Below are 26,075 nucleotides of genomic sequence, written 5' to 3' on the forward strand. Positions count from 1 at the left end.
TCAATCAAAGGAAACATACCTAGATAGCTGTATCTGTGTGAGTCAACTTCTTCTTTGTTGGGGTTGTAGAAGGTGCTGGAGGTCAGGTTGTAGACCTTGACTGTTCCTGTCCAGTAGTATGATCCTGGAGCTCCCATCACCACCAGCTCCTGAAATTGACCACACACCATGCATCTTGCAACATTAGGCTGTGTTTACACAGCCACCCTAAGAATCCAAATCTGAATTTCTTTCTATATCGCCAATATTTTTTTCCTGACTGTCCACGCATAGTTTTACATGTGACCCATATCAGATTTGAGCATTCACACTGATGTAGCCTCTGAAGTAGCACACAGATGCAATGTTAATTTCCTGTCACTGTTCCTTTAAATTTTGGAGTGGTTGTAATGATAACAGTCATGTGCAATAAAACCACTTCAGAGCTAAAAAAAATCTCATCTGAGCATCCAGACAGAAGTCGCACATGGAGGATCGGGTTTGGATAAGGATTTAGATCCACATAGGAGGTGTTATTAATCGGAAGTCCAAAAATCTGATTGCATGTGTTTTCTTTTTTTGCTGTTTACACATTAGGGAAAATATCAGATAGACAGTGGTGCAAAGTAATTAAAGTAAAAATACTTTTAAGTACTACTTAAGTCATCACTTTACTATTTATATTTTTCACAACTTTTACTTAATAACATTCCTAAAGAAAATTATGTCGTTTTTATCCATACATTTTCCATGACACAAAAATCCCTGGTCTTTCCTACTGCCTCTGATCTGGCGGACTCACAAAACACAAATGCTTCATTTGTAAATTATGTCTGAATTTTGGTGTTCCCCTAAATATAGGTACATTTTTTAAAAATAAAAAAATAACATTGTGTCACCTGATTTGCTTAATAGAAGGAATTAGAAATTATTTATACCTTTACTTTTGATACTTAAGTATATTTTAGCAATTACATTTACTTTTGATACTTAAGTATATTTAAAACCAAATACTTTTAGACTTTTACTCTGATGTAGCCTCTGAAGTAGCACACAGATGCAATGTTCATTTCCTGTCACTGTTCCTTTACATTTTTGAGTGGTTGTAATGATAACGGTCATTACAACCAGTATTTTATTGGGTGACTTTCACTTTTACTTCAGCCATTTTCTATTAACGTATCTTAACTTTTACTCAAGTATGACAACTGGGTACTTTTTCCACCATTGCCGATAGGTATCAGATATGCAAATAATTGACAAAATATTTGAATTGGACTGACTGTGTAAACACAGCCTTAGAGATTTATTAGCCTTCTGACTCAGCAAAATAATACATACACCCAGGGGTGAAAGTAGATCAAATGTATTCCCAGTACGCATAACTGCGGGAAGTAGGGGTGCTGAGGATGGTGCAGCACCCCCTGTAGACATCTGTAGTGCAGGAAGATTTTATTTTTTTCAGCTTTGGCAAAAAAAGTTAGTTGTATAATTAAGAACAGTATCATGCAAGATTCAATGGTTGGAATTGTAAGAGTTGTTGCCCTGTCCCTTTCTCTGCAATTGTGCAAAGATGTCATGTTATCAAGGCAAAGGGTGGCTACTTTGAAGAATCTCAAATATAAAATATATTTTGATTTGTTTAACACTTTTTTGGTTACTACATGATTCGATATGTGTTATTTCATAGTTTTAATATCTTCACTATTATTCTACAATGTAGAAAATTGTAAAAATTATCTGACTCCAGTTACAAATGCTGATAAACTCTTCAATACATTTAGTTGATTTATTTCCCCACAAAAATAATGCACTGTGCCTTTACCAATTCCGTATTAGCTGACCAATATAGATGTCTTCAGCAGCAGCAATATATTTTTTTAGCACCCCCAAACAACTTCCCGTGGCTATGCCAGTACGGGACCGTCTAAGTGTGCCAACAGCTCAACCCCCCCTCTCTATTTCTGAAACTATCCGCCGCCATTGCCGCAACCCCTATTACCAGCCTGTTCAACCTCTCTTTCATATCGTCTGAGATCCCGAAGGACTGGAAAGCTGCCGCGGTCATCCCCCTCTTCAAAGGGGGAGACACACTGGACCCAAACTGTTACAGACCTATATCCATTTTCCCTGCCTATCTAAGGTCTACGAAAGCCAAGTCAACAAACAGATCACCGACCATCTCGAATCCCACCGTACCTTCTCCGGTGTGCAATCTGGTTTCCGAGCCGGTCACGGGTGCACCTCAGCCACGCTCAAGGTACTAAACGATATCATAACCGCCATTGATAAAAGACAGCACTGTGCAGCCGTCTTCATCGACCTGGCCAAGACATTCGACTCTGTCAATCACCATATTCTTATCGGCAGACTCAGTAGCCTCGGTTTTTCTAATGACTGCCTTGCCTGGTTCATCAACTACTTTGCAGACAGAGTTCAGTGTGTCAAATCGGAGGGCATGTTGTCCGGTCCTCTGGCAGTCTCTATGGGGGTGCCACAGGGTTCAATTCTCGGGCCGACTCTTTTCTCTGTATATATTAATGATGTTGCTCTTGCTGCGGGCGATTCCCTGATCCATCTCTACGCAGACGACACCATTCTGTATACTTCTGGCCCTTCCTTGGACACTGTGCTATCTAACCTCCAAACGAGCTTCAATGTCATACAACACTCCTTCCGTGGCCTCCAACTGCTCTTAAACGCTAGTAAAACCAAATGCATGCTTTTCAACCGCTGCCTGCACCCGCACGCATCACCACCCTGGATGGTTCCGACCTAGAATATGTGGACATCTATAAGTACCTAGGTGTCTGGCTATACTGTAAACTCTCCTTCCAGACTCATATCAAACATCTCCAATCCAAAATCAAATGTAGAATTGGCTTTCTATTTCGCAACAAAGCCTCCTTCACTCACGCCGCCAAACGTACCCTAGTAAAACTGACTATCCTACTGATCCTCGACTTCGGCGGTGTCATCTACAAAATAGCTTCCAATACTCTACTCAGCAAACTGGATGCAGTTTATCACAGTGCCATCCTCTTTGTTACTAAAGCACCTTATACCACCCACCACTGTGACCTGTATGCCCTAGTCGGCTGGTCCTCGCTACATATTCGTCGCCAGACCCACTGGCTCTAGGTCATCTACAAGTCCATGCTTGGTAAAGCTCCGCCTTATCTCAGTTCACTGGTCACGATGGCAACACCCACCCGTAGCATGCGCTCCATCAGGTGTATCTCACTGATTATCCCTAAAGCCAACACCTCGTTTGGCGGCCTTTCCTTCCAGTTCTCTGCTGCCTGTGACTGGAACGAATTGCAAAAATCATTGAAGTAGGAGACTTATCTCCCTCGCCAACTTTAAAAATCTACTATCTGAGCAGCAAACCAATCGCTGCAGCTGTACATAGTCCACCTGTAAATAGCCCACCCAATTTACCTACCTCATCCCCATACTGTTTTTATTTATTTACTTGTCTGCTCTTTTGCACACCAGTATCTCTACCTGCACATGACCATCTGATCATTTATCACTCGAGTGTTAACCGGCTTAATTGTAATTATTCGCCTACCTCCTCATGCCTTTTGCACACAATGTATATAGACTCTTTCTTTTCTTTTTTTCTACTGTGTTATTGACTTGTTTATTGTTTACTCCATGTGTAACTCTGTGTTGTTGTCTGTTCACACTGCTGTGCTTTATCTTGGCCAGGTCGCAGTTGTAAATGAGAACCTGTTCTCAACTAGCCTACCTGGTTAAATAAAGGTGAAATAAATTAAAAAAACACCTTTAAAATGTATTGCCTTTTAATGTGGCATAAACACAACCATTCCTGATTAGAGGTCGACCGATTGTGATTTTTCAACACCGATACCGATTATTGGAGGACCAAAAAGGCCGATGCCGATTAATCAGACAATTTTTTAAAACATTTGTAATAATGACAATTACAACATTACTGAATTAACACTTATTTTAACTTAATATAAAACATCAATAAAATCAATTTAGCCTCAAATAAATAATGAAACATGTTCAATTTGGTTTAAATAATGCAAAAACAAAGTGTTGAAGAAAGCAATATGTGCCATGGAAAAATATGTGCCATGTAAAAAAGCTAACGTTTAAGTTCCTTGCTCAGAACATGAGAACATATGAAAATTGGTGGTTCCTTTTAACATGAGACTTCAATATTCCCAGTTAAGAGGTTTTAGGTTGTAGTTAATATAGTATTTATAGGACTATTTCTCTCTATACCATTTGTATTTCATATACCTTTGACTATTGGATGTTCTTATAGGCACTATAGTATTGCCAGTGTAACAGTATAGCTTCCGTCCCCCTCCTCACCCCTACCTGGGCTCGAACCAGGAACACATCGACAACAGCCACACTCGAAGCATCGTTGATCGTTGGTCATTAATATGATCAAATCCGGAAACTATCATTTCGAAAACAAAAAGTTTATTATTTCAGTGAAAAATTTAACCGTTTGGTATTTTATCTAACGGGTGGCATCCCTAAGTCTAAATATTCTTGTTACATTGCACAACCTTCAATGTATGTCATAATTACGTAAAATTCTGGCCAATCAGTTCGCAATGAGCCAGGCAGCCTAAACTGTTGCATATACCCTGACTCTGCGTGCAATGAATGCAAGAGAAATGGCACAATTTCACCTGGTTAATATTGCCTGCTAAACTGGAATAGTAGTTATAACTAGTGATTATGATTGATTGTTTTTTATAAGATACGTTTAATGCTAGCTAGCAATTTAGCTTGGCTTATACTGCATTCGTGTAACAGGCAGACTATTCATGGAGTGCAATGGTTAGAGCGTTGGACCAGTTAACTGTGCGTTGCAAGATTAGAACACCTGAGCTGACAAGGTGAAAATCTGTCGTTCTGCCCCTGAACAAGGCAGTTAACCCACAGTTCCTAGGCAGTCATTGAAAATAAGAATGTGTTCTTAACTGACTTGCCTAGTTAAATAAAAGGTATACATTTTATTTATTTAAATAATCGGAAATCGGCGCCCAAAAATACCGATTTCCGATTGTTATGAAAACTTGAAATCGGCCCTACTTAAATCGCCCATTCCGATTAATCGGTCGACCTCTAGTCCTGATATTTTCATCTGATTGTCAAACAATCACTTGAAAAGGCTCCTTTAAGCCTGGCTTCCTGCGCATGTTTGTCCACTCTAAAATCATTCCCGCATCCATACAGTGCACTGTGCACCAGTCATTTGATGAAGGGAAAGAGACATCTGTTAGAAAACACCAAAAAGTATAATGAATGACATTCTGCGATTTTCAAATAAGACTTTTGACCTGTATTGATCCATCTACTACTGTGTGTGTGCGTTTCGGCCACTTATCTCTGCCTTGGCAAAATGTCACTGTTATTTTCGAACCACACCGCATTTTGGAGCGTACTTCCTCAGGTTTCAAGTCCATTTGCTCATTTGTAATTACACTGACATGAGGTACTGATAAATAATAGTGAAATGACCTACAGCTTTCTTGGGATCTTTGTTTTAATTATTGTGATTTAGGCTCATGTTCAGATGTTTTGGTGTACCCACACAATTTATTTTTCCAGTACTCCTGTGCTGTACTGGTTACTTTCACCCCTGCATATACCTACAACAGACAGAGCAAATTACAAATAAGCAAACAACAAAAATATCAGGTCAGTGACTCCAAATTTACCACCAGTCTCTCACAGTCGACCTAACGAAAGTTACAAAACATCAAAAAGTCTAACGGAATGACAATAAATTATCCAGTCAGGAAGTAAAGAAACAAACATCTGGAGTTGATTGGTCAGTCAGTCCTTGATTTGATGGGCACCCTAAATTATAGAATGTCAGATACATCCCGCTTTCACTAGATTCTAAAATGTCAGATACATCCCACTTTCACTAGATTCTAGAATGTCAGATACATCCCGCTTTCATTAGATTCTAGAATGTCAGATACATCCCACTTTCACTAGATTCTAGAATGTCAGATACATCCCGCTTTCACTAGATTCTAGAATGTCAGATACATCCCGCTTTCACTAGATTCTAGAATGTCAGATACATCCCGCTTTCACTAGATTCTAGAATGTCAGATACATCCCGCTTTCACTAGATTCTAAAATGTCAGATACATCCCGCTTTCACTAGATTCTAGAATGTCAGATATATCCCGCTTTCACTAGATTCTAGAATGTCAGATACATCCCTCTTTCACTAGATTCTAGAATGTCAGATACATCCCACTTTCACTAGATTCTAGAATGTCAGATACATCCCGCTTTCACTAGATTCTAGAATGTCAGATACATCCCTCTTTCACTAGATTCTAGAATGTCAGATACATCCCACTTTCACTAGATTCTAGAATGTCAGATACATCCCGCTTTCACTAGATTCTAGAATGTCAGATACATCCCGCTTTCACTAGATTCTAGAATGTCAGATACATCCCGCTTTCACTAGATTCTAGAATGTCAAATACATCCCGCTTTCACTATATTCTAGAATGAGATGCGTCCTGCTGTCACTTCATTTTTAGAATGTCAGAATGTTGTCCTCCTGCTGTCACACATCTGGGAAACACTAGAATACTAAGACATTAGCTACAATTCAGAGACAAAGGTTAAGAACAACAGCTGTCTATTATATCTAACATTCCTCAGATCCTGACATTCTGTACTGAAACGCTGTCCAAGAGTCTGACAGCTCTTCGCTTGTCTGTGTATGGACAGTCTGTGGTGGAAAAAACGTGTTGTTCCTTTGCTCCTTTGTTCAGACGACTCCGTTGTTGAGTCCAACAACCCCCCAACCTTCTGGTAACACAACCTTGATATGCAACTTGGATGCTCATCGGTATTCCTATTCTTACATAACTTATTTTCCCATTCCGTATAAATGTTCAGCCGTGCACTATGCAAAGGTCTCATACAATGTTGATTCCACACAGCCTGGAATCCAAACTGAATAATTTCTCATCTAGACAGTCCAAGTGTCTGTCTATTGGTGTAGTTCCAGACTAAACTTGTGAAGTGAAACAATAATGAAACTGAGTGATATTCAGGTTGGAGCCAGGCTAAGATTCCCCACAGGCTGCAGTTTTGGATTCCAGGCTAGATACCACACAGTACGGGGTGCAGAGTGAAATTATGGTCTGTGGTCTGAACTGATTTGATGGTAACTTGAAACCATTTTTTAGATTTATAAATTGCACAACTTTATTTTTTCATTTCTTTTGAGGGTTAACTAGGCAAAGTTCTTATATGATCTGGAGCCACGGTAGAATGAAATCATGGTCTGAACTGATTTGATAGATTGACTTGGGTTCTGGATACTACTGCTGTTAGGTGATGCTCCTCAAATAGGAAGACTTCTCTTGGCATATAGACAGCTCAGCAATTTGAAAGACAGACCTGGTTTTGGGCTTGGAACTGCTACTCTCTGTCAAGTAAGATAATGGTGGTGGTGTTGGTGCTGTTATGTTCCAGGGCCTGATCAGAATAGAACAGAACACTGCTCTTCTCTGGGCACACAGACAGAGACATTCAGACAGCTCAGCAAATAACTCAATAAGTCAAATTACTGATTACACTTTAATGGACTGGCACAACTTTAAACGGTGCACTACCTCTTTGATATGTCCTTATTTCATCTCATCAAAAGCACAGACTAAGTACAAAGAGAATGGCTGTGTAGCAAATGGCACCCTATCCCCTAATAGTGCACACATTTTGACCAGAGAGCTATGGGGCTCCCGAGTGGCGCTACAGTCTACGGCAGTCACTAAAGACCCTGGTTCGATTCCAGGTTGTATCACAACCGGCCGTGATTGGGAGTCACATAGTAAGAATGGACAGTCATTTCCTCTTTGTGTATTTCAGCTGTTTTTGCAATAAAATGGATTTGGTCTTTTCCCAAATAGGACTATATTCTGTATACCACCCCTACCTTGTCACAGCACAACTGATTGGCTTAAACACATTAAAAAGGAAAGAAATTCCACAAATTAACTTTTAACAAGGCACACTTGTTAATTGAAATGCATTCAGGTGACTACCTCATGAATCTGGTTGAGCGAATGCCAAGAGTGTGCAAAGCTGTCATCAAGGCAAAGCATCTGAAGCATTTGAAGCATCTCAAATATAAAATATATTTTGATTTGTTTAACACTTTTTTGGTTACTACATGATTCCATATGTGTTATTTCATAGTTTTGATGTCTTCACTATTATTCTACAATGTAGAAAATAGTAAAAGTAAAGAAAAACCTTTGAATGAGTAGGCGTGCCCAAACTTTTGACTGGTACTATAAATTGTAAAATGTCCCTTTTTTCCCCTTTAGAGTGCACTCAAATATACATTTTGTAATGGTATCAGGTATTTATTTTATATTTTGTGTTAAATTTGTGCCTAATTTGCATTAAAAAAACATTTTCTACAAAAATATATATGTTACAAACTGGATTTTTTTTATCTACGCAAATACTCTGTATTGTGAAAGTGGAAGAAACAAATGTTTCAAAAAACGAATACACAGCCTTATTCTAAAATGGATTAAATAAAACAATTTCCTCTTCAATCTACACACAATACCCCATAATGACAAAGCGAAAACAAGTTTTCAATATCACTCGAAATTGAGCTCAGGTGCAACCTGTTTCCATTGATCATCCTTGAGATGTTTCTACAACTTGATTGGAGTCCACCTGTGGTAAATTACATTTATTGGACATGATTTTGAAAGGCACACACCTGTCTATATAAGGTCCCACAGTTGACAGTGCATGTCAGAGCATTGTCCGCAGAGGTCCGAGACAGGATTGTGTCGAGGCACAGATCTGGAGAAGGGTACCAAAACATTTCTGCAGCTTTGAAGGTCAACAAGAACACTGTGTCCTCCATCAGTCTTAAATGGAAGAAGTTTGAAACAACCAAGACTCTTCCTAGGGCTGGCCGCCCGGTCAAACTGAGCAATCGGTGGAGAAGGGCCTTGGTCAGGGAGGTAACCAAGAAACCAATGGTCACTTTGACAGAGCTCCAGAGTTCCTCTGTGGAGAACCTTCCAGAAGGACAACCATCTCTGCAGCACTCTACCAATCAGGTCTTTATGGTAGAGTGGCAAGACAGAAGTCACTCCTCAGTAAAAGGCACATGACAGTCGGCTTGGAGTTTGCTAAAAGGCACCTACAGACTCTCAGACTATGAGAAGCAAGTGTCTTTGGTCCGATGAAACCAAGATTGAACTCTATGGCCTGAATTCCAAGCATCAATCTGGAGGAAACCTGGCACCATCCCTACGGTGAGCCATGGTTGCAGCATCATGCTGTGGGGGTGTATTTCAGTGGAAGGGACTGGGAGACTAGTCAGGATTGAGGGAAAGATGAACGGAGAAAAGTACAGAGAGATCCTTGATGAAAACCTGCTCCAAAGCGCTCAGGACCTCAGACTGGGGTGAAGGTTCACCTTCCAACAGGACAACAACCCTTAGCACACTGCCAAGACAAAGCAGGAGTGGCTTCGGGACAAGTCTCTGAATGTCCTTGAGTGGCCCAGCCAGAGCCTGGACTTGAACCCGATGGAACATCTCTGGAGACACCTGAAAGTAGCTGTGCAGCGACGCTCCCAATCCAACCTGACAGAGCTTGAGAGGATCTGCAGAGAAGAATGGGAGAAACTCCCCAAATTCAGGTGTGCCAAGCTTGTAGCGTCATAACCAAGAAGACTCAAGGCTGTAATCGCTGCCAAAGGTGCTTCAACAAAGTTGAATAAGGCTGTAACAAAATGTGGAAAAATCAAGGGGTCTGAATACTTTCCTAATGCACTGTAAGTATTCAACCACCTGAGTCAATAAATGTTAGAATCACCTTCAGCAGCAATTAGAGTCTTTCTGGGTAAGTCTCTGAAAGCTCTGCACACCTGGCTTGTACAATATTTGCCCATTTTTAAACTCTTCAAGCTCTGTCAAGTTGTTTGTTGATCATTGCTAGACAGCCATTTTCAAGTCTTGCCATAGATTTTCAAGCCGATTTAAGTCAAAACTGGAACTACGCCAGTCAGGATCATTCAATGTCGTCTTACTAAGCAACTCCTGTGTATATTTGGTATTGAGTTTTAGGTTATTGTCCTGTTGAAAGGTGAATTTGTCTCCCAGTGTCTGTTGGAAAGCAGACTGAAGCAAATTTTCCTCTAGGATTTTGCCATCCTTGAAAACATGAAGATTCTTACTTAGTGAAGTGTTGTGTTGGATTTGACCCAAACATAATGCTTCGTATTCAGGACAAAAAGTGAATTCATTTGCCACATTTTTTGCAGTGTTACTTTAGTGCCTTATTGCAAACAGGATGCATGTTTTAGAATATTTTCATTCTGTACAGACTTCCTTATTTTCACTCTCTCATTTAGGTTAGTATTGTAGAATAACTCCAATGTTGTTGATCCATCCTCAGTTTTCTCCTATCACAGCAATTAAACTCTAACTGTTTAAAACCACCATTGGCCTCATTGTGAAATCCCTGAGCAGTTTCCTTCCTCTCCGGCAACGGAGTTAAAAAGGACGCCTGTGTCTTTGTAGTGGCTGGGTGTATTGATACACCATCTAAAGTGTAATGAACAACTTAAACATGCTCAAAGGGATATTCAGTGTCTCCTTTTCTTTCACCTATCTACTAATAAGTGCCCTTCTTTGTGAGGCATTGGAAAACCTCTGTGGTCTTTGTGTTTGAATCACATATACAGTTCAAGTCGGAAGTTTACATACACTTAGGTTGGCGTCATTAAAACAAATTTTTCAACCACTCCACAAATTTCTTGTTAACAAACTATACATTTGGCAAGTTGGTTCGGACATCTACTTTGTGCATGACACAAGTCATTTTTCAAAAAATTGTTTACAGACAGATTATTTCACTTATAATTCACTCTATCACAATTCCAGTGGATCAGAAGTTTACATACACTAAGTTGACTGTGCCTTTAAACAGCTTGGAAAATTCCAGAAAATGAAGTTATGGCTGTAGAAACTTCTGATAGGCTAATTGATATAATTTTAGTTAATTGGAGGTGTACCTGTGGATGTATTTCAAGGCCTACCTTCAAACTCAGTGCCTCTTTGCATGACATAATGGGGAACTCAAAAGAAATCAGCCAAGACCTCTGAAAAACAATTGCAGACCTCCACAAGTCTGGTTCATCCTTGGGAGCAATTTCCAAACACCTGAAGGTACCGCATTCATCTGTACAAACAATAGTATGCAAGTATAAACACCATGGGACCACACAGCCGTCACACCGCTCAGGAAGGAGACTTGTTCTGTCTCCTAGAGATGACCGCACATTGGTGCGAAAATTGTGAATCAATCCCAGAACAACAGCAAAGGACCTTGTGAAGATGGAGGAAACAGGTACAAAAGTATCTATATCCACAGTAAAACGCATCCTATATCGACACAACCTGAAAGGCCGCTCAGCAAGGAAGAAGCCACTGCTCCAAAACCACCATTAAAAAAGCCAGACTACGGTTTGCAACTGCACATAGGGACAAAGATCATACTTTTTGGAGAAATGTCCTCTGGTCTGATGAAACAAAAATAGAACTGTTTGGCCATAAGGACCATAGTTACGTTTGGAGGAAAAAGGGGGAGGCTTGCAAGCCGAAGAACCCCATCCCAACCGTGAAGCACGGGGGTGGCAGCTTCATGTTGTGGGGGTGCTTTGCTGCAGGAGGGACTGGTGCACTTCATAAAATGGTGGCATCATGATGATGGCGTCATGAGGATGGATAATTATGTGGATATATTGAAGCAACATCTCAAGACAACAGTCAGGAAGTTAAAGTTTGGTCTCTAATGGGTCTTCCAAATGGACAATGACTCCTAGCATACGTCCAAAGTTGTGGCAAAATGGCTTAAGGACAACAAAGTCAAGGTATTGGAGTGGCCATCACAAACACCTGATCTCAATCCCATAGAAAATGTGTGGGCAGAACTGAAAAAGCGTGTGTGAGCAAGGAGGCCTACAAACCTGACTCAGTTACACTAGCTCTGTCAGGAGGAATGGGCCAAAATTCACCCAACTTATTGTGGGAAGCTTGTGGAAGGCTACCTGAAATGTTTGACCCAAGTTAAACAATTTAAAGGTAATGCTACCAAATACTAATTGAGTGTATGTAAACTTTTAACCCACTAGGAATGTGATGAAAGAAATACAAGCTGAAATAAATCACTCTCTCTACTATTATTCTGACATTTGACATACTTAAAATAAAGTGGTGATCCTAACTGACCTAAGACAAGGAAATTTAATGTCAGGAATTGTGAAAAACTGAGTTTAAATGTAGTTGGCTAAGGTGTATGTAAACTTCCAACTTCATCTGTATGTGTAGGGCACAGAGATGAGGTAGTCATTCAAAAATCATGTTAAACACTATTGATCCACACAGAGTGAGTCCATGCAAATTTGTATTTGACTTGCATATATGAATTAACTTAAAGGCGTAGAACAGGGCTGCAACCACAAAACCTTCCTCTGTCTGCCTGCACTCACCTGTGCTGTCTAGACTGCCTCATTGGAGGTCAGTTAAGGCAGCCCTCCGCACCTCTCTGATTCAGAGGGGTGGGGTTAAATACGGAAGACTCATTTCAGTTGAATGCATTCAGTTGTACGACTAGGTATCCCCCTTTCCCTTTCATTAATTACTGTTGTTGTCATGTTCTATTGCATAATTCAACTTGTGTGCCAATAGCAGGATACCGGCAGGTAAAAAATCAACGCACTTGGATCTAGATTACAACTTTCTATACATACTTTACGCTGTTTGCTAGATCAGAAATAATACCACTATAAACCCAGTGTTCAGTTTCCGAAGTTGCTTTTATTTCAGCGCATTTCATTTGTAAACATTTCAGCTGTTTCAAATGATTACTTGTTGAAATTCCACAAAATAAAGTTATCTTTCTTCTCTTACTTGTGATGGAAGTGTCAAGATTTTAAATTCCCGAGCTTTAATGCTCTCATAGCCAATTTATTCCATTGAGCCCATTTCAGCCATTACCGTGGTTTGTTTGACAGGTCATTACAAACATTTCCACGGTCATAACGTTAACGAGAAAAAACGACAGGCACGAACAAGAGTAGAAAAGAGTCGCAGGAGTAAAATGAAAGCATTCAATCCAGCGAGATTTAAGTGACAATTGGATTTTTCACACCTCAAACCCAGGACATAGACGCCTGAAAAAGACAGATTCTCAAGTGGACGGGGCATGCGCGTTGCTAAAAACACTATGACTGTCGTCTGTGTGTTTGTTTGTGCTTGTGGTGAGCGTGTGTGTCCGGGGCGTCTGTGTCTGTCCAGTGTGTGTGTGTGTGAGTGTGCGTGTGTGTGTGTGAGTGTGCATGTGTATTCGAGCATTAATACATATCCCGGACTGAAAGAGCAGTATGACGGAACTAACAGAGACAGAAGCAGTATCACATGCATTAGAAGAAGAGAAAAGTAGAACATGGAGAATGCACTGCTACTGACCTCAGTAAAAACGCCCGCTATCCCCGCTTGGCACGAGCCGTGCTCTTCCCCATACTTCTGCTTATAGTCTGCAAAGAAAAAACAAACCACAAATGATTTCGCTTTGTGTCTTAGCCAGCACTTTCACTCCTCTTATTTCTGTATTCCATATGGACCTAGTCAAAGTCTTCAGCGCCAGCCAAGTAGGAATCTGGAATCAGGAGGAAGAAAGTTAGGTATTGTTACAAATGTCACCCTATTCCCTATATAGTGCACTACTTTTGACCAGAGCCCTATGGGATTCACTATGGACCCTGGTCAAAGGTATTGCACTATGTAGGGGATAGGGTGACATTTAGGAAGCAGAGTTACAAACTACAGAGTAAGACAACATTCAACATAAACTCACACTTGGGGGGACACTACCTCTCGAGTTACAGAACAATATTGGGCTTGGATCTCTCTGAATCACAGGGTACACATGGCCCCATCTGAGGCCTAGCTGAAGTGTGTGTGTGTGTGTGTGTGTGTGTGTGTGTGTGTGTGTGTGTGTGTGTGTGTGTGTGTGTGTGTGTGTGTGTGTGTGTGTGTGTGTGTGTGTGTGTGTGTGTGTGTGTGTGTGTGTGTGTGTGTGTGTGTGTGTGTGTGTGTGTGTGTGTGTGTGTGTGTGTGTGCCTAGCTGCAGTGGCTCCGTGAGATTGGAAGCAATAGCAGAAAGGAAAAAAATTAAAGAAAATCTAAACCTGCGAGTCCAATCAAGAAATAAAGGCCTGCCTTCATTTGAAAAAGAAACTCACTTGGCTGAATCAAAACAAATAATGTAATGAAATCCTGGCTGTGGTCAAAAGTAGTGTACTATGTAGGGAATAGGGTGCCATTTAGATCGCATACCATGACACTTGTATAGAACATTCTAGGGAAATGACCTAGAATCAATGTGTGAGGGCCAGGTTAGTCGAGGTAATGAGGTAATATGTACATGTAGGTTAGGGGTAAAGAGAGTATGGTCTCGATGGTGAAGCTGTAAAACTTTTTGAGGATCTGAGGACCCATGCCAAATCTTTTCAGTCTCCTGAGGGGGAATAGGCTTTGTTGTGCCCACTTCATGGCTGTCTTGGTGTGTTTGGACCATGATAGTTTGTTGGTGATGTGGACACAAAGGAACTTGAAGCTCTCAATCTGCTCCACTGCAGCCCCATCGATGAGAATGGGGGTGTGCTCGGCCCACCTTTTCCTGTAGTGCACGATCATCTCCTTTGTCTTGATCACATTGAGGGAGAGGTTGTTGTCCTGGCACCACACTGCCAGGTTTCTGACCTCCTACCTACAGGCTGTCTCATCGTTGTCGGTGATCCCCCACACGCAGCCCCTTGCGGAACCGCGCACAAGGGCCCGCGAGAACGGGTGTCACAATGGCGCAAACAAAGAGTTTCAGAGTAGGACAGTTGATCTGGGATCATATTTTCCATTCAGATCATAATGCATATGCCAGCAGCATATTGCCAGCAGCATATTGCCAGCAGCATATTGCCAGCAGCATATTGCCAGCAGCATATTGCCAGCAGCATATTGCCAGCAGCATATTGCCAGCAGCATATTGCCAGCAGCATACCACCCTGCATACCAATGCTGGATTGCTTCTGAAGCTAAGCAGGGTTGGTCCTGGTCAGTCCCTGAATGGGAGACCAGATGCTGCTGGAAGTGGTGTTGGAGGGCCAGTAGGAGGCACTCTTTCCTCTGGTCTAAAAAAAATATCCCAATGCCCCAGGGCAGTGATTGGGGACACTGCCCTGTGTAGGGTGCAGTCTTTCGGATGGGACATTAAACGGGTGTCCTGACTCTCTGAGGTCATTAAAGATCCCATGGTACTTATCGTAAGAGTAGGGGTGTTAACCCCGGTGTCCTGGCTAAATTCCCAATCTGGCCCTCAAACCATCACGGTCACCTAATAATCCCCAGTTTCATTCATCCCCCTCCTCTCCCCTGTAACTATTCCCCAGGTCATTGCTGCAAATGAGAACGTGTTCTCAGTCAACTTACATGGTAAAATAATGGATAAATAAATAAAACATGACTAGGTGTTTGCGTGTAATATTTGATCCTTTAGCAGCATAATGAAGTGTGTGTGTCCTTGGAATCCGTAGGTGTTGCGTCCTGCCAGACTGAGAGCTCATATTTCTGTCTTAAGTTGGTTTGAGAGAGCGAGAGAGAGAGGAATAGTGAATACAATTCAAGGCTCAAAAAGTGTCAGCTAGCTTTTAAAGTCAGGATATCAGTCAGTGGTCTGGAGTGTGTGTGTGTGTGCAGTAAATCTATAACTCATTGTGAGAGCCGGAGAGAATGTGTGCCATGATAAACTACCTGCACTGTCTAACCCGAGGCCGAGGGTATACACAGCTTAACCACACACACAAGCCCTCTCCCCTCATCCTACTTATAAACTCAGTAAACTTTGCTAAAGTCTCTGTCTGTGTCTAAGTTGTGTACAGTGTGAGTCAATTTGGCTGATTAAAGAATTCCATTGAAATGTTCATGCAGTAACCATGACTTTACTGTCTGTCTGTTCGTCTTCAGAATGAAGGCATCTGTGTATGCATAGTTTACCAGGAAGGAAATGATTCTACTTTATTTGATCTAATCCATCATGAAGTGGATGTGAAGCAGTGTTTCTCAGCATGGTGTGCTATTACTTATAAGAGTAACTGGCCCATAAGCAGGGGTTACGTTGGAAGACTCATAAGAAAATAGACGATCAGTCGTTCACGAGGGGGTACTTCAGGCAGAGAAAAATGTAATTAGGGGTACAGTAATCCAAAAATATTATTACTGTATCACATTACTGTACCTTCTTACCAAGGGATTAGGGCGTTGGTACTGTCCTGTACATTTGGTGTGTGTGTGTGTGTGTGTGTGTGTGTGTGTGTGTGTGTGTGTGTGTGTGTGTGTGTGTGTGTGTGTGTGTGTGTGTGTGTGTGTGTGTGTGTGTGTGTGTGTGTGTGTGTGTGTGTGTGTGTGTGTGTACTTCTGTACCTTCATAGCAGGGGATGAGGGCTTGGGTCCGGCCCTGTAGCGTAGGAGGGATAATGGAACAGTAACCATGGGGAAGGATGAGCTCAGAGTCATAGTAGACGTTCTTCCAACGGTGGGCACAGGCCTGCATCAAACACATGAAGTGAGGCATAGTCATAACAGAGAGACAGACACTGACAGACAGAGAGACATGGCATCTCACTCAAGTATGACTGGATCTGCTGGCCTCCTCTGAGAGAATGGACAGACAGAAAGGGCGGAGAGACAGACAGATGGACAGACAGAAATGACAGACAGAAGCACATGCACACACACACAACCACCCCACACACATTAACCAATAATGTGCATTCCCAAACACTTGACATCATAGGTGTATTCTTCAATCTACCATCCTGATTCCTTAACCTAATAGTTCTTATGTAACTCGATATCCACAAAGCAGAAGGCAAGACCGACTCTGTATTATGTGAGCTGGAGACAGTGTGTCTGCGTCCCGAATAGCAGCCCTATGTGTCCTGGTCAAAAATAATGCACTATATAGGGAATTAGGGTGCCATTTGGGATTCAGCCACTGACAGTGGCTGCCAAATTAACTGTTCTGAGAGAAGAAGGGGGATGAAAGCAAAGCCAACTGTGACCATAACGGCCCTGGTCTCATTGGTCTGTGGTGTGAATATCTGAACATCAGCTTAGGAACAATCCCTGCTTCCAAAACAGACATTTTATATGCGGTGGGACGAGATCCTAACTCCTAGTTAGACCTAACTCATAACATCTTCATATTAACATTTTAGTTGCTTCCCAGGCCTCCTTTCACACTATTGAACCAAACTGTGCTGACACTTATTTTCTGTCCAGTACCGTTCCAGCAACTATGGTGGATGTGTAACCAGGCCAGCTCAGTCCAGCGTGGTTCAGGTCAGCTAAAGAACATTTTGAAAAAGAAAAGGAGAGCTGCACACTCTAAGAGCTCAGATGCAATAATTTAACCAACATTTGGACAGCCAAGCTGTCTTCATCACGGTATAATGGCAAACACTGCGGGTTACTAATTTATATAGTTTGAAAAGATACACAGGTGCCTGGCCGTGCTGCTGCTACAGTGTCAACTGTTCTGCCTGCGGCTAAGGAACCCTGACGTGTTCACCGGACGTGCTACCTGTCCCAGACCTGCTGTTTTCAACTCTCTAGAGACAGCAGGAGCGGTAGAGATACTCTGAATGATCGGCTATGAAAAGCCAACTGACATTTACTCCTGAGGTGCTGACTTGTTGCACCCTCGACAACCACTGTGATTATTATTATTTGACCATGCTGGTCATTTATGAACATTTGAACATCTTGGCCATGTTCTGTTATAATCTCCACCCGGCACAGCCAGAAGAGGACTGGCCACCCCGCATAGCCTGGTTCCTCTCTAGGTTTTTTCCTAGGTTCTGGACTTTTTTTCCTAGCCACCGTGCTTCTACACCTGTATTGCTTGCTGTTTGAGGGGTTAGGCTGGGTTTCTGTACAGCACTTTGAGATATCAGCTGATGTAAGAAGGGCTTTATAAATACATGTGATTTGTGTCTGTAATCATGGCCGACTGTGGCTTGATTTCATTGATCAATTTACAGATATAAAAAGAACATTACATACAATCATAGATATAATTTGGCTACAAACATGATTTACAATGGAGAGCAAAAACACAATCACAAGAATGGATTTAGATCAAAGTCTACATTGAGACCGAAGGGCGCAAGGGTCTTTAAATTAAAGATCCAGGCAGCCTCGTTTAAACATCCCCTGCCTCCAAAAAAGCAATTGTATATGTAGTGGGTCATAAGTTTACTGATCATAAGATGTTAATAATAACCTCTGAATTCCTTTCATTTCTCATAACATATTCATACTGTAGTAACACACTGCGCTTGTCCAACACATGTCCCAATATTGTGCTGGCCCGAGCCAAACTTTACAGCCACAGGAGTATTTCTTCTTTTCACATGTTCTTTTCAGCATGGTTTCAGCAACCGATGCATAAGCACTAGGGATGTAACTATTCAAAGATATGGATCTGTCCCTGTGCGTTGGTCAGCAGGACCCCAAAAGTAGCATGCATCCGTCAGAAATCAATTCAAATTGCAGGTTCACTAAAATGTTTTGCTCAAATGACATTCTTTCTACCTTCTGAAAATACCGCTCATCTTTTATGACAACTGGCATCTTCTTCTTCAGTGTCTAACTAAGCATGTAATTATGTTGAAAGTCGTTGATTACAAGGCCTTTTGAATGACGAACAACCCCAGGCAAAACCATTAGCCTCGTCAAACTGCCCGCCGTGCGCAGATTCGCGCGCTGACCAACGAGATCGCCTATTCCTGATCTGGCACTTCTATCTGCAGGTCACCTTCAGCGTTCAAATGTTCGTAAACTGGCTTGCGCAATATTAGGCTTTATTTGTTGAGTTACAACCAATGTAATTTACATGGTTATACCCAGAACATACCCAGAATAGTTTCAAACTAAAATGTATAGTTCGTCTTGAAAGAGAAAAATGCACATCTCTAGTAACCTGGCCAGCTCAGTTAGGCTCAGTTGAGTAGTGTGAAAATCCCTTAACCAGTTCTACATATGCCATTTAGCATACGTTTTTTCCAAAAGCGACTTACAGTCATGTAGGAATATATTTTAAGTATGGGTGGTCCTGGGAATCAAACCCACGATCTTGACATCGCAAGCACCATGCTCTACCAACTGAGCTACAGCGTTCTCCACGTAGCTAGATAGTACATTTAGACAATTAACTTAATAGTTATAAGATATCTAACTCACAAGACTCCGGTCTCTCGTTGTAAACAAACTCCACGTGACGGGGGTCTACCAGTAAGCTTCATAATGAAAAATGATGTGACAGGTGAAATGAAGAACGCGATCTTCTTTATCTCCTAACGTATTGCAAAGGTTGACTGCAGGCATCTACTTAAAAAGTAGCTACAAATATTATATTGTATTAAAATACTTCAAAGACAAATGATTTCAGCGGTAATGCCGGCATTGAAAAACTCTCCCATGGCTCGTTCCAAATACACCAACTCACAGAGATAGAGCACTGTAAATCACAATAACATTTTTTTTAAAGAAGTGAATTCAATTTCAAGTTCATTTTCAAAACTTTATAGTGTTATTTATGTCATGTTAGGGGGAGTCTGAATATGGAGTAAAGCATTGAATTTCTTCCAGTCCCATGGAGTTGTTTTCTTCATTAATATTGCGTGTTGAAAGTGTTCCTCTAAATAATCGCTTAGCATCTTGTATTTTGGATAAACATTCCAGAACTATCTCCATCTCTTTGTGAGTGTAAGGTTTGGTTGTACTATCCTTGTGGGGCCCAGAAGTCCTCACAAGGATGGCAAAACAAGGAAAATGTGCCACTTCGTTTTGCTTTACCTGTTTTCTATTGATATTTCTTCGTAAATATACATACACATTATGCTGATTCATGATTTCGACTGGCTGAGAACAGCTGCACATCTGTCTCATCCTGACTTAGCACTTTTGGAGTCGAGATGAGACATTTTGCAAATGTCACAGACAGACAGCAGGGTTTATACAAATGTTCGCTGTTGAAAAATAAATGTTAGTATAAAATAAATGTGAGATAATGTCTAGATACTTTTTAGATGTTTTTTTTTTATGGTGGAGATCAAGTTTATAAATTGCTTTGTTGGGATAGTATAACAGTGGATTGCGCAGACAGAACAGAGTAAATAGGCATTTTAACGTCATAGATTTAGCCGGTGGTAGTTTGTGGAATAGACACCAGGTGGAATGCGGTTTTAACCAATCAGCGTTCAGGATTAGACCCACCCATTGTATAATGAGCTATATGTATAATAAGACCCCTTGGAGTATCAAAAATGTTTTTGCTGAAAATGTTATTTATTTGACCTTACGGTTATTAGCGCATACAAACACACTGAATACCAGATTCACTACATGGAACAACAGATTGACCCCCCCCACCCCCACCCCCCACCCCAAAAATGTTTTTGTTTGTTTGTCCTGAAGTGTGTCCTGTATCTGAAAAATATGAGAAAGATCAGGAAACATTTTTTATTTTATTTTTTACGTGCATTTAACCCCTTATTTATATATATATAGGTGAGATTGAACACACCGACTCATTCCAAAAAAAAAATGTAATTCTATTTTCTAGATTGTAGAATAATAGTGAAGATATCAAAACATTTGAAATAACACATATGGAATCATGTAGTAACCAAAAAAGTTTTAAACAAATCAAAAAAAAAAAAATTTGAGATTCTTCAAAGTAGCCACCCTGTGCCTTGATAACAGCTTTGCACACTCTTGGCTTTCTCTCAACCAGCTTCATGAGGATTGCTTTTCCAACAGTATTGGAGGAGTTCCCACATTGCTGAGCACTTGTTGGCTGATTTTCCTTCACTCTTGGTCCAACGCATCCCAAACCGTATCAATTGGTTTGAGGTCGGGTGATTGTGGAGGCCAGGTCATCTAATGCATTACTCCATCCCGCTCCTTGGTCAAATAGCCCTTACACAGCATGGAGGTGTGTTTTGGGTCATTGTCTTGTAGAAAAATAAATTATAGTGCCACTAAGCGCAAACCAGATGGGATGGCGTATTGCTGCAGAATGCTGTGGTAGCCATGCTGGTTAAGTGTGCCTTGAATTCTAAATAAATCAATGACAGTGTCACCAGCAAAGCACCATCACACCTCCCCCTCCATGCTTCACAGTGGGAACCACACATGCAGAGATCATCCATTCACTCTGCGTCTCACAAAGACATAGCATTTGGAACCAAAAATCTCTAATTTGGACTCATCAGACCAAAGCACAGATTTCCACCGGTCTAATGTCCATTGCTCATGTTTCTTTGTCTAAGCAAGTCTCTTCTTCTTATTTGTGTCCTTTAGTAGTGGTTTCTTTGCAGCAATTCGACCATGAAGGCCTGATTCACGCAGTCTCCTCTGAACAGTTGATGTTGAGATGTGTTTGTTACTTGAACTCTGTGAGGTGCAATCTGAGGTGCAGGTAATTGTCCATTTCTGAGGCTGGTAACTCTAATGAACTTATCCTCTGCAGCAGAGGTAACTCTGCGTCTTCCTTTCCTGTGGCGGTCCTTGTCTTGTGAGGCCTGTGGGCATCCTATAGCAACGTGTATGTGTTCGTGAGAGTCACCTTTCCACAGAGGGGTCATATTAGTTTGTAGGCCAAACTGTTTAGACGCTACAGACGATTTTGTGAGAAGACCGATATTCGGGATGTCTCCTGGTCTGACAAACACCGCTCTAGCTCTGTCACCTTTCACCACAGATGTCTCGTGGTCTGACAAACACCGCTCTTGCTCTGTCACCTTTCACCACAGATGTCTCATGGTCTGACAAACACTGCTCTAGCTCTGTCACCTTTCACCACAGATGTCTCATGGTCTGACAAACACTGCTCTAGCTCTGTCACCTTTCACCACAGATGTCTCATGGTCTGACAAACACTGCTCTAGCTCTGTCACCACAGATGCGGAAGTGCGACATAGGCGGATGCGGTGGATTGAGATTTCATCAAATGCAAAGCAGATATCTCTAGCTTAAACTGACAGATTTTTAGGGTGCTTTTTGTATAATTCAAATTAGGTTTCAGCGGGGGGGGGGGCTTCGACCTTAGGGGGTTTTAATAGGAAACTATGGTAGCAGCCTCCAAGCTTCTTTTCACAAATGGTGCCACAGAAATGTGGTCCGAATTTAGACTAATTCCAAAGGACAACCTGTTCCCTAGATAGTGCACTACTTTGATCAAGGTATTGCTGGTCAAAAGTAGTGCACTATCTATCTAGGGAATGGGGTGTCATTTTGGGTGCAGTCTTAGACAGTGATGCAAAATACTTAGTTAAAAATACTTTAAAATAGTACTTAAGTGTTGGTGTGCCTCTGGATATGCGTAAATTTAAAAAACAAGAAAATGGTGCCGGTTTGCTTAATATAAGGAATTTGAAATGATTCATACTATTACTCTTAATACTTAAGTATATTTTAGCAATTACATTTACTTTTGATACTTAAGTAACTTAAGGACTTAAGTTGTCATTTTCTATGAAGGTATTTTTACGCTTTTCCATACACACACGCATTCTCACACACACACACGCATTCTCACACACACACACACACACACACACACACACACACACACACACACACACACACACACACACACACACACACACACACACACACACACACACACACACACACACACACACACACACACACACACACACACACACACACACACACACACACACACATCAGCCCTTTCCCCTGTCATACTGGAGGAGAATTCCAGTCCACACTGTTACACAGCCTATTGAAGCGGGTAGAAGAGTTGTGCAGCAGATTGTGGGCACAGAGAGAGAGAGAGCATCAGATGACTGTCTGGCAGAAGTATGGCTGTGTTGGGAAACACTCATGTGTTTCAGAGCAGTCTGGCCGACAGCACTAGCAGTACTACTGGTTCTCCAACAAGCTTGCTACTAAATCATATTCAGTACTACAACAGAAGAAGTATGCCTGACTCCAAAGAACCAGTATATTATAAACAAGTAATAAACTAGTAAAACCAGAATATTAATGTTGTGTTTCTCTGCCAGAATCAGAGACCAATTATGGAGGTGTTCTATTATCACACATTTTGCTGTCCAGACTGAGAGCTGATTGGTTTAGACGTTCAGTTAAACACAGCTGATTGGTTAAACTTTAAGCCTTCAGCAACACACGGCTGAAATAAATGTAGTTCAGAGTCTGGATGTATCAAGTGTCTCAGAGTCGGAGTGTTGATTTAGGATCAAGTACCGTCAATGTAATCTTATTCATTGTGATATTAAAAGACAAAACTGATCCTAGATCAGCACTCCTACTCTGAGACGCTTGATACGTACAGCACAGAGCGACATCTGCCAAGCAGCCGGTCCTCTCCTCATGCAGAGAAACCTGAGTCCATTCAGATGAGATAAAAACAAATATCAGCAGCCTGCTCCCCTCAGAATGGATAGTAGTTTACTTCTATGATATGTCTATACTCAGCAGACCTCTACAGGGTCCCATGGATACGTGGCTCTAAAACTTCACTATCTTTCTGTTATCACTAAACCTGCTGGGGAGTTTAAAACAACTACTTGGACAATTTGCCACTTGACTTTCTGTAAAATCACCAAACCTGCTGGAGTTAAGGCCAGGCACCACACCCTCATAGGCTATTTTTTTTCTTCCCATTAATCATATCATAACCAACTTTTACAAGTTTAATGTCAAATATATTTGATTATAATTTTATTTTTTAAAGGTTTAATTAAAATATGCAAATGCAGTGATGTGTCATTAATATGTGCATATTTGCATATCACAGAAATCCATTTTTCTGGACACTGGATGAAGTTTCATTATGTTAAGACACTCCAAGACTTATCCAGAGCAGATTGTGGATAAATAGTTTTTCTATCATTCTATCTGTAAAATACTAAAAGCTTTTTTGGCGCATTTTTCCAAAGAAAAATGTTATCTACAATAAAACATTTACAACATATCAATAACTCCCTCTGGGCAAGTCTGGAGAATATATCTAAGGAAAACCACACAGCATTTGGTGAATGCAGATGCTTCTGAAGCTGAGAAAAATGTGTTGGCATGTTGGAAGAATCTGACATTTAAGAAATGACAGTTAAAAACAAGTGCAGTGAATTTAGACTATAACAAATGCATATTTAGACCCAATCAACATCCCTTCAAAGTAAGTTACTAATTATAGTCCAGTTGGTAACACGCTATAAAATATCCTTTTAAATGACGTCATTTAATGTAGTGAGCTTTGAAAGTATTTAAGTATGTCCATTTAATGCTTAAAATTCATATAAATGTTGATGACGGTAGTATGATAAACTAAACAAAATATAAATGTTGATGACGGTAGTATGATAAACTAAACAAAATATAAATGTTGATGACGGTAGTATGATAAACAAAACAAAATATAAATGTTGATGACGGTAGTATGATAAACTAAACAAAATATAAATGTTGATGACGGTAGTATGATAAACTAAACAAAATATAAATGTTGATGACGGTAGTATGATAAACAAAACAAAATATAAATGTTGATGACGGTAGTATGATAAAACAAAATATAAATGTTGATGACGGTAGTATGATAAAACAAAATATAAATGTTGATGACGGTAGTATGATAAACTAAACAAAATATAAATGTTGATGACGGTAGTATGATAAAACAAAATATAAATGTTGATGACGGTAGTATGATAAAACAAAATATAAATGTTGATGACGGTAGTATGATAAAACAAAATATAAATGTTGATGACGGTAGTATGATAAAACAAAATATAAATGTTGATGACGGTAGTATGATAAACTAAACAAAATATAAATGTTGATGACGGTAGTATGATAAACTAAACAAAATATAAATGTTGATGACGGTAGTATGATAAACTAAACAAAATATAAATGTTGATGACGGTAGTATGATAAACTAAACAAAATATAAATGTTGATGACGGTAGTATGATAAACTAAACAAAATATAAATGTTGATGACGGTAGTATGATAAACAAAACAAAATATAAATGTTGATGACGGTAGTATGATAAACGGTAGTATGATAAAAACAAAATATAAATGTTGATGACGGTAGTATGATAAACTAAACAAAATATAAATGTTGATGACGGTAGTATGATAAACTAAACAAAATATAAATGTTGATGACGGTAGTATGATAAACTAAACAAAATATAAATGTTGATGACGGTAGTATGATAAACTAAACAAAATATAAATGTTGATGACGGTAGTATGATAAACAAAACAAAATATAAATGTTGATGACGGTAGTATGATAAACTAAACAAAATATATAAATGTTGATAAACTAAACAAAATATAAATGTTGATGACGGTAGTATGATAAACTAAACAAAATATAAATGTTGATGACGGTAGTATGATAAACTAAACAAAATATAAATGTTGATGACGGTAGTATGATAAGTATGACGGTAGTATGATAAACTAAACAAAATATAAATGTTGATGACGGTAGTATGATAAACTAAACAAAATATAAATGTTGATGACGGTAGTATGATAAACTAAACAAAATATAAATGTTGATGACGGTAGTATGATAAAACAAAATATAAATGTTGATGACGGTAGTATGATAAAACAAAATATAAATGTTGATGACGGTAGTATGATAAAACAAAATATAAATGTTGATGACGGTAGTATGATAAACTAAACAAAATATAAATGTTGATGACGGTAGTATGATAAACTAAACTAAATATAAATGTTGTAGTATGATAAACTAAACTAAATATAAATGTTGATGACGGTAGTATGATAAACTAAACAAAATATAAATGTTGATGACGGTAGTATGATAAACTAAACAAAATATAAATGTTGATGACGGTAGTATGATAAAC

General features: G+C 40.1%; 1 protein-coding gene across 1 annotated transcript in view; it reads right to left on the bottom strand.

Moving 5' to 3' along the window:
- The window catches only part of itga9 (integrin, alpha 9), a 150,185-nt gene that overhangs the window by 106,770 nt on the left and 17,340 nt on the right, over positions 1-26,075 (bottom strand). Inside the window, exons 4-6 of the mRNA XM_046357366.1 lie at positions 16,536-16,659; positions 13,527-13,594; positions 20-149 (exon numbers count right to left, since the gene is read on the bottom strand). Of these exons, the coding sequence (XP_046213322.1) occupies positions 20-149; positions 13,527-13,594; positions 16,536-16,659 (322 nt within the window). The remainder of the gene's footprint in view (positions 1-19; positions 150-13,526; positions 13,595-16,535; positions 16,660-26,075) is intronic.

This window comes from Oncorhynchus gorbuscha, linkage group LG07 (assembly GCF_021184085.1).
Source record: "Oncorhynchus gorbuscha isolate QuinsamMale2020 ecotype Even-year linkage group LG07, OgorEven_v1.0, whole genome shotgun sequence".
NCBI classification, from domain to species: domain Eukaryota; kingdom Metazoa; phylum Chordata; class Actinopteri; order Salmoniformes; family Salmonidae; genus Oncorhynchus; species Oncorhynchus gorbuscha.